The 14,466-nt window shown below is 43.6% G+C and overlaps 1 protein-coding gene across 3 annotated transcripts in view; it reads right to left on the minus strand.

Annotated features, from left to right (window-relative positions):
• Positions 1-14,466, minus strand: part of GLT8D2 (glycosyltransferase 8 domain containing 2) — a 49,832-nt gene that overhangs the window by 17,696 nt on the left and 17,670 nt on the right. For all 3 annotated transcript variants that reach the window (XM_083182276.1, XM_083182277.1, XM_083182274.1), the window contains exons 2-6: positions 13,239-13,268; positions 13,014-13,106; positions 10,855-11,020; positions 10,124-10,241; positions 6,822-6,906 (exon numbers count right to left, since the gene is read on the minus strand). In XM_083182276.1, the coding sequence (XP_083038402.1) occupies positions 6,822-6,906; positions 10,124-10,241; positions 10,855-11,020; positions 13,014-13,106; positions 13,239-13,257 (481 nt within the window). In that variant the 5' untranslated portion in view covers positions 13,258-13,268. The remainder of the gene's footprint in view (positions 1-6,821; positions 6,907-10,123; positions 10,242-10,854; positions 11,021-13,013; positions 13,107-13,238; positions 13,269-14,466) is intronic.

A 14,466-nucleotide genomic window follows, 5' to 3' on the forward strand; every position in this document is an offset into this window, starting at 1 on the left:
ATGTGTACCCAATTCTAACGTCCATAGATTTGGGCATCAATAGACAATTTTTTGAAACCTTGGAGGTTCTAAGGCATTGTTGAGATGGCGCACAATCTTGGATGGATGGCAAAGAATGGTCGGTTTTGGCCACCGGATGACTTTTAACTGTAGTGGTGGAGGAATTCTTACAGGGAGTCTTTGAACCGAACCTTTCCACTACGGCCTTGGAGAAGGATGTCAGATCTCGAAGTCTGGAGTCGTTAGATTCATAAAGCGGACAAGCCCACTCCAAAGCTTCTCCTTTAAATGACAAAAACAGGTAACTGACGATGTTGGCTAGCGTGAGACCAGATGAAGGTTCGGTTTACAATACAGACAAATATTGGTTCACCAGGGCTTCATAATGGACAAGATCCCCATCAAAATAGATGGGCGAATATTCTCTGCTTGAATCTTGAAATGGTTTTGATGGAATTGGGGCTTTGGAAGGCTTCAGCTGATCAAGAATCTTGGACTTTTTAGGAAAAACTGGAACCACGGAAGCCTCAGACACGGCAGGCACATTGAGTGTTTTGTGCATGGCAGACCCCTCGGATGCCTTGGGCAAGGCAGTCTGCACTGGAATAACTGGAACAACCTCAGGCCCGGAGGCCAGGGCAGGTGTGTCCTCAGGCCCGGAGGCCAATATATCAGACTCTTCTCCTAGGTCCTTGGTACACAAGACCCCCTCCAGGAGCAGGACACTCTGATTCACTGCCACTTGGGGCTGGAGACAGAGAGCCCCCTCCTGGGGCTGGAGACAGAGAGCCCCCTCCTGGGGCTGGAGACAGAGAGCCCCCTCCTGGGGCTGGAGACAGAGAGCCCCCTCCTGGGGCTGGAGACAGAGAGCCCCCTCCTGGGGCTGGAGACAGAGAGCCCCCTCCTGGGGCTGGAGACAGGATACTCGTTCTGAATCTTTAGCACAAGATACCTCTGCTGGGGCTGCGGTATTGGACAACCCTCCTAAGGTTGATGAGACGGACACATGCTATTGGGCAGAAAATCCTGAGACACCACCTCCAGTAATGGATACAGGAACCTTCCCAGGAGCTCTGTGGACAGCAGTAAAACCGTGTTTGGCCAAGATGATCTTTGTTCTAGGGCCCCAAGTATTAACTCGGGTTTCTTTCTGAGCTGTAACGGGAGGAATCTCCCCATTTCTGGGCTGACGGAGAGAACAATCTTCTATGAAATGGTCTGAACCACCACAATAGAAGCACAGGTCTAGCTGCCTGCGCCGCTGACGTTCCTCCTCAGACAGCTGGGCTCGTGGTCTGCTTTGTGGTATGTCCTTACAAGGCTTATGAGAGGACTTCTCAGGAGTACTTGGAAGTGTAGTGGAAGTTCCTTTGAGCACAGTTCCACTGGAAAGGGGTACCAAAGAACTGTCCAATATGGCGGAGACTACAGAAAAAATTTTAGTTGGTAATTCCTGTAGTTGATTCAGTAACTGGTGTAAAACCTTTAATGTCTCTGATTCTGGCTCTTTAAAGGTCCAAGCAGAACCAGATTCCAGATGGCAAAGTAATGGACTTATGACAGACCCACTGTCCGCAGAAGCCTCATTGTCCTCCTTTGGAGTAGCCAGGTAGTCAGGGGGTAGAGGTGAAGAGGCCAAATGACATGCGGCTGCAGATGTGACACGTGAGGATTCATTAGCCGGCAAGGATTGCTGCAGCTTGCAAGAACAACCAGATAAGTCTTGCCAGAACTTTGTGAGTAAGAACTGAAGATCAATCTGTCTCTCCATGCTGGTACTGTGATCTAGACAACCCACACTTCTCACACTCGGATCACTGACCAAGTCCATGTGACTTCAGCAAACTGTCACGAAATGGGTGTGTGGAATCAGTCGTGACTGGAGTGGTCAGATGGTGGATTGATGGAGTGGTGTGGATCTCAGGAAGAGAGGCGTGACCAGCCGGAGATGGGTTAACACAAACAGGTTTATTGAAGGAACTCATAACAGATAATGTAACCAGGATCAATACTTCTTGATTGGACAAATAATAACTAGATGCAAGTCTCTGATAAATAACAAGTAACAAAAGATAGCAGTCCTTTGCAAAAATAAACAAGATGGCAGTCCATTCAAAATAAACAAGATATGTGCCGGTAGTTCTGGGAGGATAAGGCAATGTTCAGGATTTGAGTTTAGAGAAAAGGATACCTGAAGATTGGACGATTGGCTGACTGAAGATTGGACGATTGGATGACTGAAGATTGGACGATTGGATGACTGAAGATTGGACGGCTGGATGACTGAAGATTGGACGGCTGGATGACTGAAGATTGGACGGCTGGATGACTGAAGATTGGACGGCTGGATGACTGAAGATTGGATGGTTGAATGATTGAAGATTGGATGGCTGGGATCAGGATACAGCTGAATGACAGGATTACTGGAAGCTTACAGCAGAGACGTAGCACAAAATGGCTGGATGCAGCTTGTATCAGGCAGGTCAGGAAACTGGTATCAGGACAGGGTAGCGACTTGGCGTTGACACAGGAACAGGTGACGGAGATAACAGAACTGAAATGGCTGACTTGGCATATAACAAATAACTGAAGAAAACCGAGTATAAACACAGGAACTAGATGAGCAGGAACTGGACAATTTGTGTACCAGACCGGGAGCGCTGGACCAGCTGGACAAGCAGAGCCTCTGGGAGCTGAACGCTGAAGACTCACGCAGGGATTCAGGAAGCAGGCTTGAACTGCACAGAACATCCAGAGCATGCAGCAGGAAGACAAGTTGCTGAAGTCAGGTCTGCCTCTGTGAGCAAGATATTTATCCCCCCTGCCTTGTATTGATTGGAGGAAATGACAGAGGGCAATCTGCAATCTGAGGCATGAATCCAGAATACTTCAGTCTGAACTAAACAGGTGAGCCACATGGAACAGGAGAGCAAAGGGTTACAGGTGATTCCAGCTTCTGTCTGGATTTCCATCAGGTGCACCAATCAATGAACCAGCAATGCACAGACTGTCTGGCAGCATGAATGGAGACAGGACTGAGTCAGACTGAGACACAGAGCAGAATCACCATTCAGGTAAGCTTGACTAAGCAGATCTGTGACAAATTTAGACCTGATTGCATGACAAATTTGTTCTCAAAAAGGGCAAAACCATGCGCACTGCAAGTGGAGTAGATGATTTGGGTGAGGTGTGTTTAAACTGAAATCTAAATGTCAGTGTAAGAATAAAGCAGCCAGTATTTACCCTGCACAGAAACAAATAACTCTCCCAAATCTAACTCTCTCTGTGCATGTTACATCTGCCCCAACTGCAGTGCAGCATGGTTTTGCCCATTTTCTAATTAGGCCCTTAGTTCCATTTAGGCCAGGCATGTCCAAACTGCGTCCCTCCAGCTGTTATGAAACTACACATCCCAGCATGCCTTGCCATAGCATTCCCTAATAGCAAATCTGTGGCAAGGCATGATGGGACTTGCAGTTTCACAACAGCTGAAGTAGGCAATGTGCAGTCCATGTAACTCAATGCTTCTTTCATTGCTCAAAAAAAATTTTCATGATCTCAAGCCTATATGAAAAGATTTTTGAATAATATTACAGTAAACCGTATAATCTTTCACAGCAATCTGATCCTACATCTATTTGACAAGATAAGATTGACAGCTTCCTTTTTAACATCAACTTGCTAAGGCTCTCACATAAGGCTGCTATCTGAACATCTCTGAGGTTTGTGAAATCATTGAGGGAGAGATTCAATTATGTGCAGAAGCTAGTGGAACGGGTCCCAGATGCTTCTGTGTGTTAACTCCAGAAGGCAGATTCAACCTTATGGCGGTGCTAGTATAATCTGCCTACTGTAATAGATGGAAACGTGCAACACATATAAATGAACTCCTCACATATCTAATTATATATCACATATATTAACAGGTGGCTCCTGTTTGAAGCCAGAATACAATCATTGTAATTTATATGGAAAGTTAATTTGCCAATAGCTGCACCAGTTTCAGCCTACGTCTATCAATAATGATTGTAAATAGAATGCAACCTGTCAAATTGTATGAATGGGATCCTTCTTGGTTCATTTATAATGGCTGTTAAAACTGGAACACTTCTAGTGACTTGAAGATCTGGTCCTTATTAGGAATACTCAGAAACCTCTCTAGTTAACATTCTATATTGAATAGGAAAAGGCCTTCAGCTAAACCTTGTAGCCTTTGTATCATCGATTTTGGAGAATAATATTTGTTGGGTATCCCCAAGGTCCCATTCAGTTACAATAGTGATGAATGGTGCCACCAAGGGGTGTAACTAGATATTTGTAGGCCCCATAGCAAAATTATGTAAGGGCCCCCTATTTAGTAACTGATGGTGATAAATGTATGTAAAACATATTACTTAGACAGTAGAGAAGGACCCCCTTCAGCTCTGGGCCCCATAGCAACTGCACCCCTGGCACCTATGGTAGTTACACCCTTGGTGCCACTTCAGAAATTGCTAACACTAGAGGCTAAATGTAATAGACTCTAAGTTTGGCTGCTGTGCGGGATGCCAGCCTAACTTGGATGCCTTGTTAGCGATTGCCCCTTTAAAAAAGTCAGAGTCCACCGGCATAGAAACTGAACTCTTAGGCTATTACATTTGGCCGCAGGAGTCACTTTACAGACAAGGATGCCCACTTTGTCCAACCTATAATGGCTATGGTAATAGAACCATAGTAATTGCAGGTGCTGTGCTATTGTGGTGGGAGCTCAGAAATACACTCTCTAATGCTGCTTTCACACCGCAAAAACGGCATCGGCCCGGTATTTTTAAACGTTTCTAAAATGGGTCACACAAATAAAACCCCTTTCACACCGCATATCTTAAACGGTATTTCAATGCTGTTTTTTTTATTTCACATTGAATTTGTTTTTTTTTTAACCCATTCAAAACAGTGGATACTCAGAAACGGGTCTGAAACTGGTAGGACCCTGCTTTTTTACCGTCTAGACATACCGGTATTTTGGAACCGGTAAATTCACTCTGGACCTTTCACACTGCACATACCTTTTTGAAACGGTAAAAAAACAGCAAAATAACGGGTAATAAGTGCGGTCTGAAAGGGGGGCATTATTCTCTCCATAATGTTTCATCCCCTCGCACTTCTCTTCTTACAAAACTTTCCATAAGGGAAAGTTATCCAAATATAAAAATAAATAATAATACAAATAATATTCCATGCCATGTACCCATTTTTAAGTGCCCTCTGGCAAACAAGAGTTTTGTGTATTCCCACTGCATTTGCCAAAAAGCTCCCTGATAAAAGTGCCCTGCACCATCATAATCTAGAATAGGAGAGTGCCCTAGTATCATAGGTGGCGATTTATGTTTTTGCTGGTGGGTGCTCAAGCAAAAATATAGGGGAGTGGCTTCATGGGAAAGGGGCGTGGCCACAAAATAATACTGATTTATATTATGCAGCACAGTTGTCTCCAATATTAAAATTATGGCAACAGTGCCAAATACATAAATGGCCCCACAGTGCAGGTACATAAATGCCCACACAGTTCCTGTGCCAGCGACGAGGGAGGGGGAGTGCAGTAGGACACGGGCGGGTGGGCCTCTGCTGAGCGGGTGGGTGCTCATCAATTTCCGTGGGTGCTCAGGCCCTCAAGCACCCACAGAATCGGCACCTATGCCTAGTATATTTTAAGACCCATATGGTAGTGGATCTTGAAGCCCGTCGCTCAGCACAGAGACCATTGTCACCCTGTGTATATGGGCGGGGCTTAAGTTTGTCCTCGCTTTTTTTGTAGTCCTTTTCTGTATAATGCTACTGACTGCAATATGCAAATAAGTGTGGCATCAAACTCTGCAAAAATGACTTTTCACACAAAAAGAAACATTATTATTTAATTCTTTAAATAAATGAATTATATTTAATGTGGGACTCGGAAATACATTTAAGGTTATCATTTCCAATACTTAAGGTCCTTAATAAAAGTTGCATGCAAATTCATCTCTGTTTGGATCTCTGCGGATGAGTGTAAGCCTGCATATGCAGCTTAGTGCAGAAGTTCCCATATTTTCTGGAAACATGGCACCCTAAAATATCAGCATTATTTTCACTGCACCCCTAGGATAAAAGATTTGTATTGAAATATGTTGACAAAAATATTAAATTAAGTAATTTGTGCCTGCCTGCCATCCTCGGGGGCAGTTTTATGGGGGTGTACAGTTGTCATACCTCCCAACTTTTTAAGTTCTGCAGGCGGGACGATGCTCCTGCGCGCCGGATGCGCGTCGAAATTTTCGGGGGGCGTGGCCTAATTTGGGGGCATGGCCTATACTTGCGGCTCTTCCGCGAGGCCACGCCCCCATTTTGCCGCTATGGGGGCATGACCCAGAGGCTCTGTGAGCCTCTAGCCATGCCCCCAGTCCCCTGGCTGCGGGAATAGACGCTGTGCGCATGCGCACAACGTTTATTCCCCGCTGCTTAGCAGCTGACAGGGGGGACTCCCAACAGCCCCCCCACACCGCGGGACACTGCCGCCCGCGGGTGGGACATCAGGACAGGCCCTGACAATCGGGACTGTCCCGATAAAATCGGGACTGTTGGGAGGTATGAGTTGTGCCTCTGATTGTCCACATGTTTTATGAATGGTTTTGCTATCACTTTGACCATAAATATGATTTGGTCCTGAACCACCAACCTGAGGCACCCCTGCAAGAGCATTGCGGCTTCCCAGGATGCTATGCAGACAGTTTGAGAACCACTAGTGATTACAGGCAAATCAAAGTCATGTAAATATTATTACCCATTTACCTTATTATGTAACATACCTAGTACAATTATATCATCATCCAGATAAATGACTTTCTCATGTTCCAGGGTGAGCAGTGGTAGATAAAAACGAACAAAATTAAGCTTTTATGTGAATAAAAAAGAGATGTGTTAGGGAAAGAAAATTCTAAAGCTTAAAACATTTATTTAAACACATTATTCTGAATCACATAAACTCCACACATCAACTCAGAGACATAAATCAGACCATCTTCAGTGATATCGCTGCGTATGGCCTTCATCATCATGACTGTACCGTGCTATCCATAGTATGATGAGGGCCAGATGTATCAAGCCTCTTAATGATAAAATGGAATGTGATAAACAGCCAGTCAATCAGCTTCTACCTGACATGTCACAGACTGTGTTTGCAAAATTACAGGTAGGAGCTGATTGGTTATCACTCTTTATTACTTTTTGAAGCTTGATACATCTGGCCCATAGAGGCACATTTATCAATGATCGCATTTGCAATGCGATCTGGGCGGAATATTACCGCCCAGGATCGCATTGTAAAATGCGATCAGATCACTGGGATGTATCATCCCTGGCACTGCAGGGACAGGGCTCCGAAATGAGCCTGTCCCTGCAAAGTGCTAAACCAGAAGCCGGGAGGTCAGCGCATGCGCGGTTATGCGCTGACCCCCGCCGACCCCTCTTACCGCACTGCCCTGCTCGGGCAGTGCAATGTGTAGCCATAGGCTACAATGGGCTATCGCCATCCCAGAATGGCGATAGCCCAGGGGTGCGAAGCCGGGCTGCCCAATGTTGATACAGTGGGCAGCTTCGCATCCCCCATAGAAAGCTATGGGGGATGCGGCCGGCGGCGCTCCCGGGGGGATCGCAGCAGGGATTGGAGATTCCTGCTGCGGTCCCCCTTTAATACATTTAGGTGAAACTTAATATTTGCGGTTTACCCCCGAAAACTGGTGTTTTCGGGGATTTAGCCGCAAATATTAGCTGATAAATGCGGCCCTAAAGCTGGGTACACATATATACAATCGTCGGGCCGTTCTTCCAATCTGGGGGCAAACGGCCGTTCGATTGTATAGGTGTGTACGCTGTCCCAATTGCTGCTGTGCGACCGATAAACGGCCAAAAACGCTCTTGGCCGTCCACGGTCGGTCGGTCGAAGGTTCTTTGCTGCTTAATATTTCATCCGACAGGACGGCTCCATATCGGAACAAAAGTGAAGTGTGTACGCATGTTCGATCGATATGCTTGACAGTTTGACAAAGCACGGTGGTATGCTGCATTATAAGAGACCCTGTAACCCTTTGCCTGCTGTTTTAACTAATGTGTGTATAATGCCTCACTGCCCAACACTTTAGAGGCATCACTTTAAGACATTAATCAATGTTGAAGTTTTAATAGAGTGTGCTAGAAGCTCTTTTCAGGGCACCATAACACACTATTAAAACTTCAACATTGATTAATGTCTTAAAGTGATGCCTCTAAAGTGTTGGGCAGTGAGGCATTATACACACATTAGTTAAAACAGCAGGCAAAGGGTTACAGGGTCTCTCATATACTTCTTCTTGCGATTGTTTGGACGGGAGTACATCGGACGTCGCAAGTAAAATTGTACATATGTGTACGTGCAGAACGGTCGTATGTTTTGGACGGCCGAACGTGTATTCGGTCGATCGAACGGTCGCAAGAAAAAGGAAATTGTACATATGTGTACCCAGCTTTAGTCTGATAAGCCCTAGTTAAGGCCCTGGAAAAGGAGCTGGTTGGTACTATCTCCAAACTTTGCTAAATATCCCCCATCGCAGTGGTATAACAATAGCGCCGCAAGCCCAGCGGTGGCCTGGAGGAGCTAGGTTAGTTTGGGCGCCGTGGGGTCTGTGGAAGCAATTGCTAGGGGTTAATGGGGCCGCCGCCGAATGTGTCACTGCCAGCAGTGCACCCTCCCCATCCTCCCCGCTGCCACCCAGTTCACTGCTGCTTGCCAGGATAATGTCTGTAGTCCCGGCGCTCCTCCTTTTAGAATGTTCCTTGCAAAATGGCTGCCTCCTCACAGCAGACATTATTAAGGATGCTAGAGGAGGCAGCAAACTCCTCTTGCATCCTAAATAATCCTCTGCTTTAAGGGGGTGGCCATTTTGCAAGTGACATTCTAACAGGCTGAGCACCGGGAACGCAGACATTAGGATTTCCTGGTCCTGGCGGGCAGCAATGGACCGGGCGGCGGAGGGGGAGGGCGCCCAAATCATAGTTATGCCACTACCCCATTGCCTTGTTACTGAAACCAATCAAAATGTTAAAATAAACTGTACTTCTCCATGGCCTGTGTATGGAGAGACACTACTGTGTTGGTAAATACTGAGCTGTGGCTGTGAGAGCACATGAACATCCATTTAGTGCGATAAAGTTGGAGTTGCATTGGAGCATATTTTAGTGTATGGCCTATTTAAGATAAGCCTAAAGCTGGGAACACACTGGGTGATTCCCGCAGCCACTGATGCAGTTAACTATATCAGCGGTGCTGCAGGAGAATGATATCAGTCAGTGAAATAACCCACCCCCTGCTCTGTATATGCAATTGCTGACAAAATTGTAAGATTGAACTGCATGTACAGACAACAGGGGGGTTGTTATTGAACGAAGTATGCATCCTTAATGGTATTTAGCATACACACTGTATCATCAACTATATTGATATCGTTCATATCGTTAATGATTTATCGCCCAGTGTGTACCGTTTAACACAGATATCTTAGATAGGGACTGTGGTCTGGATACAAAGCTGGCAATGGCATGTGTGGCTATTGCGGAGAGAATAGCCGAAGAGGAATATTTTTTGACCTCTCCTACAGGATTCATGCTCCTACCTTCCCTTCTGATAGTGGTGCATGTGCATTGAATTGTCTTGGTAAGGAAGGACCCAAGCAGTTAAGTGACAGTGGGGCAGATGTACTAAGTCTGGAGTAGAGATAAACTGGAGATACAGTGAAAGGAGAGAACACACCAGCCAATGAATTGTGTTTGAAAATGACAGTTGGGAGTTGATTGGCTGGTGCTATATCTCCAGTTTATCTCTTCTCCAGGCTTAGTACATATGCGCCACTGATTTCTATCACTTTATTACAGACTTTTTTTGCTCTGTTATGCAATTTTTTTTTTGTAAATGGTTATGGTTATTCATGTTATATCTATATTATACATAAGTCATGGATGATAAATAGACCCTAAACAGTGTACTGTCCTGATGCCAACAATTTTCTTTCAGTAAAATCTTTTTTTTCATCACTTTATAAAATATTTCCAGAGCAATGTAATAGAAATCTCTGCTTACTGGCTGAAGAAGCTCAGGATAGGCTGCATCAGGCCGAATCTTTCCTTTAAGGACCATTGGGTTAAACTCCACTATTTTAAATCGTATATCGGCCAACTGTGTGCCTTCAATCCATTTCCTATAATAAAAAATATAACAAATAGAATCAGATTTATTTACAGAAAATATAAATGTGCATATAGGTCACCTTTCCTTACAGTTATCTACCGGTATGTAACATAATGGACTGGGATTAATTAATGTGATCACCTGATCTATTTTGGTGGCTTGAATGCTGGTATTTTATCATATTTAAAAGATATACCACAGTTAGTAAAACAAAAGTCCTTTCACTGTGCTTTACAGGGCCAGATTAATAATCGGGCATATGGTATTACAGCTCCAGGCCTCTACATAACTATAGGCCCATCGTCATGACAGCAGGATGATGACGAGACCCCATTTGGCCACACAGTCGGCCATTAAACATTCATCAGTCAAGTATTCAAATGTCATGACTATTTTTCTCTGAAAATGATCTATTGTTATGTATATAGGTAGACATTGGGGCTTATAGTGCACCGGCCACACCCTCCCGGGACCAGTTACACCTTCTTGCTATAGGCCTTGTACATTTTCAACCCCAGTATGACCATGAGGCCCTTGATCCAAGCTTGGCAGGTTATGAACTTACACCAAATAAATGTGGTTTTGTTTGTCCATTTGAAATATCGGGAAGGATGGCTCGTTACCTAATATGGACCAAGGAATTTCTTAGCCCAATAATATAAAACAGCACATTGGCATTAGTGTTGCTATAGATGCTGTTGATTGCAGCAATCGTGCCACCCATGCGGCCTGAAGCAGCGCAAATGACAACAGGAATGACATCTTCATCCTGCACTTCTGATTCAGCATCTGCAATGCACATGGAGACATAGGATTCACTTATAGATTCTATATATTTGGCTGTAAAGAACTACACTGTTAGTACTTTTGGCAGCACTAGTTTAATCTTCCCATGTACATAATGGCCCTTATTCTGGTTGACTCGCAAGGCTGCAAATTTTACAGCCTTGTGAGTCCACCAAACACAGCCCGCACTGCTGCCCCCCCCCCCCCCCCTGCATGCTGCGATCCCCACAGGCATGCAAATGGATGTTCGGCATAAACAGCCATTCGCAGCCTTGCATGCAGGGACAAAATCATTCGATGGTTGCTGAACATCGAATGATTTTACAAGCACTCGCAGATCTGAGACACGTTCCCACCCTGTGCGGGAAGTGGACAGGAAACTGACATCTGCTGATGTCAGCTGCCTGCCCCCCACACCCGCGTCATCTGGGAATTACCATGAGAACGCCCAGCATTTTAATGGGAACAGCCATGCCCCCCCCCCCACACCCACACTGTTGTTTGCGAGCGCCTGCCGAATAATCTATTTGCCGGGGCCGCACAAACACAGCAGATGCACATGTGCATAAATATCTTTGCGCATGCGGAGTCGCAAAAAATGTTTTGACAGGGGAGCAAGGAAATTAGAATAACCCACAGTGTCTTCATTTCCCACATGGCTGTTTTTTAACCTATTTTTACTTTCATTCTTTTAGGCCCAGAGCAAATCCCTCTATGGCAGGGGTGACCAAATGGTCCACATTTTCCAAATCACCTAGCTGGTGCACAGCTGTAGTCATTACTAACGGTCACATTTTTAAACCTGCCTCATTACTTCCTACTATAGATCCACAGGGTGCCTGAAAAACATGAACTGTTGGTAGATCATCAGGACAGGTTTGGCCACCCTTGCTCTATGGTGTCTCAACGCATCTACATTTGTGCAGGTGCACCTGTCCTTTGTTATGCCAGTTGAGAAATAGGTTTGGAGTGGTACATTTTAGGGATATCCTAGTTTTAGAGAAATGTGCACAGCACCTTAGTAGTGCCTCTTCCACATAATGACTATGCAGTAGTAGTGCCCTTCACACATTAGGCTTACACACAGTTGTAGTGACCCTTGCACATTTTGGGCCAAACTGTTGTAATGCTGCTGCTTGCACATTGTGCCCACACAGTTGTAGTGCAATACCTGGAGTATCGCCTTTGGTAGTGCCTTGTCTGAAGACTTGCACTGCAGGCAAGAGCCACTGTTACTTATACCGGTGTCTGGCACGGCAACACAGTAATTAAACTTAAAATAAAACAGAGCTGCTCGGAGCTGTAGTTTACAGTATGTTGAGTTGCTTCACTGTAGTGTGGTGCCAGACACTGGCTCCAGTAACAGTGGCTCCTGCCTGCAGTGCAAGTCTCTGGGCCTGGCACTGACCAGGATGGCACACCAGATATAATAAAATAATAATTATAATATGAATGTGAATTAATAAAGTGCTGTTTCACCCATATAACTCAAGGCGCTTTATGACATCAAAAGACATAGCATATGGTATTAATAGATGTGTCCATCGCTATGATGGGGGTGGGGCACAATTGAATTGCTCTGATGTGCACTTATTACATCTGATGTGCACTCATATCATTTCCCCTAAAACAACTGCCTAATTTACCTCATGCCTGAGCTCTTCCTTTTGGTCTTTATTATTAGGGACCTTTGACTATTGGCCTACTGAATATATTGGCCTACTGAGATTTTCATCTGCCATTTACCCAATTATCAATTAAGGTTTAATCCAATATTTTTCCAAATGTTTTACACAAATTAGATTGTAGTGTAAATATCCAATGAGATACACAAGTGCCCTAAGCCATGCTTTGCTTCTATTACAGTTGTAATAAGGAATCAGTTTGGGCCTCAAACTTTCCATTGATTCAGAATACAATGTTGACTACTGATATCTGTATTACTTGTGCACGTTATAGGCCAGTAATTGTACAATAAGTTAATGTTTCAAATTACCTTCGTCCGCCTCCATGGTGGGTACTCTGTAGATTGTACTATACCATATCACACAGAATGACAGAACAAGTAGAAACAGTAATATGTGATTCACTAAAAGAAAACAAATAATAATTTTACTGAAAGAAACACAAAAAATTAGCCAATAAATGTAATAGTTTTTTTTTTTTTTTTACAATATCTCTTTTTCTGAATTGTATGAAATTAAAATAATGATTTACTTACGTTTCCGTAAAATAGCCATATGGTCAGTTTCTGTTTTAGTATATAAAAAAGCAAAAACACATTAGGAAAACTGAATAAGTAAATGGAAACATACATTATATTACTACAGTTGCAATGAAATACTAAAACATTGGGTTTGGTAGCACTTTGTTTTGCTTTAAAAACAATTAAAAGTGATTGTTATTGTTGCTAAACTTTTATCTTCTGGTCATAAAAGAAAAACTACAATATGGGAAGAAATGTGGGGGTAGATTTATTAAGCTGCAGGAAGTGATAAAGTGTCTGGTCTTTATCACCGGCCAATCAGCTCCTACCTGTCATTTTTAAAGCCAAGCCTGTAACTTCACAGTGTCCAACTTACTCAGACCCGTTTTAAGAAACATTTTCAAATACCGGGTCTAAGCAGGTTTTGCAATGTGAAAGCAGTATAATGTGTCTGCCCACAACACAAGCTGAAAGCATATGTGTGTGTGTGTGCAGATTTGTATGCATCTGCGTTTATGTCTGTCTGCAACTGGAAAGACAAGACTGGGGAAAGGAAGGGGATGTCTAATCTAGGCTGAACTCAGTAAGGACATTTTTATCCAAATGCAAACAGATGCAAACACGCACTAAGAAGCAGCAGATACACCTGTCAGTAGATACAGCTACTGCCAGTGCCTGAAAGGTGGTGAAGGTTCATCAGAATTTGGCTGGTGCTTTCTTCATTAATTGTACATTTTTAGTTACTGCGTATGCATATTTGAGAACAATATTTTGCTACATTGACTATATCTGATTTATATATATATATATATATATATATATATATATATATATATATAGATATAGATCTAACCTAATTTTTAGCTATCAAAAACAAATGGGAAATAGAAATATATGCTATTGTGCAAATCTGGACACATCTTGGGATGTATACAACTCAGTATATAGTAGTAAATATGCTTATATTTCTGCAGATGTCTAGCTGTAAATTGCATTCAGCTCAGTATCCTTACCCGTGGTGTGCAAGATCAAATGTCTTGGTTTTGTATGCGAAGAGATGCACTATGCAAACCTGTTCACTTCACAATCACTGTAAAACTTTTATAATGATGTAAAAAGTTTTCTATTTATATTCCTAAAATATTGCTTTATTTAGCTCCATTTATGGCTTAAATGCAGGGTTGCCTACTTTTTTTTTTTTTTTGCTCCAAAACATTATGTTTATTTTGAAAAAGAACAATTG

Source organism: Crinia signifera, chromosome 4 (assembly GCF_055691185.1).
Source record: "Crinia signifera chromosome 4, ASM5569118v1, whole genome shotgun sequence".
Taxonomy (NCBI): domain Eukaryota; kingdom Metazoa; phylum Chordata; class Amphibia; order Anura; family Myobatrachidae; genus Crinia; species Crinia signifera.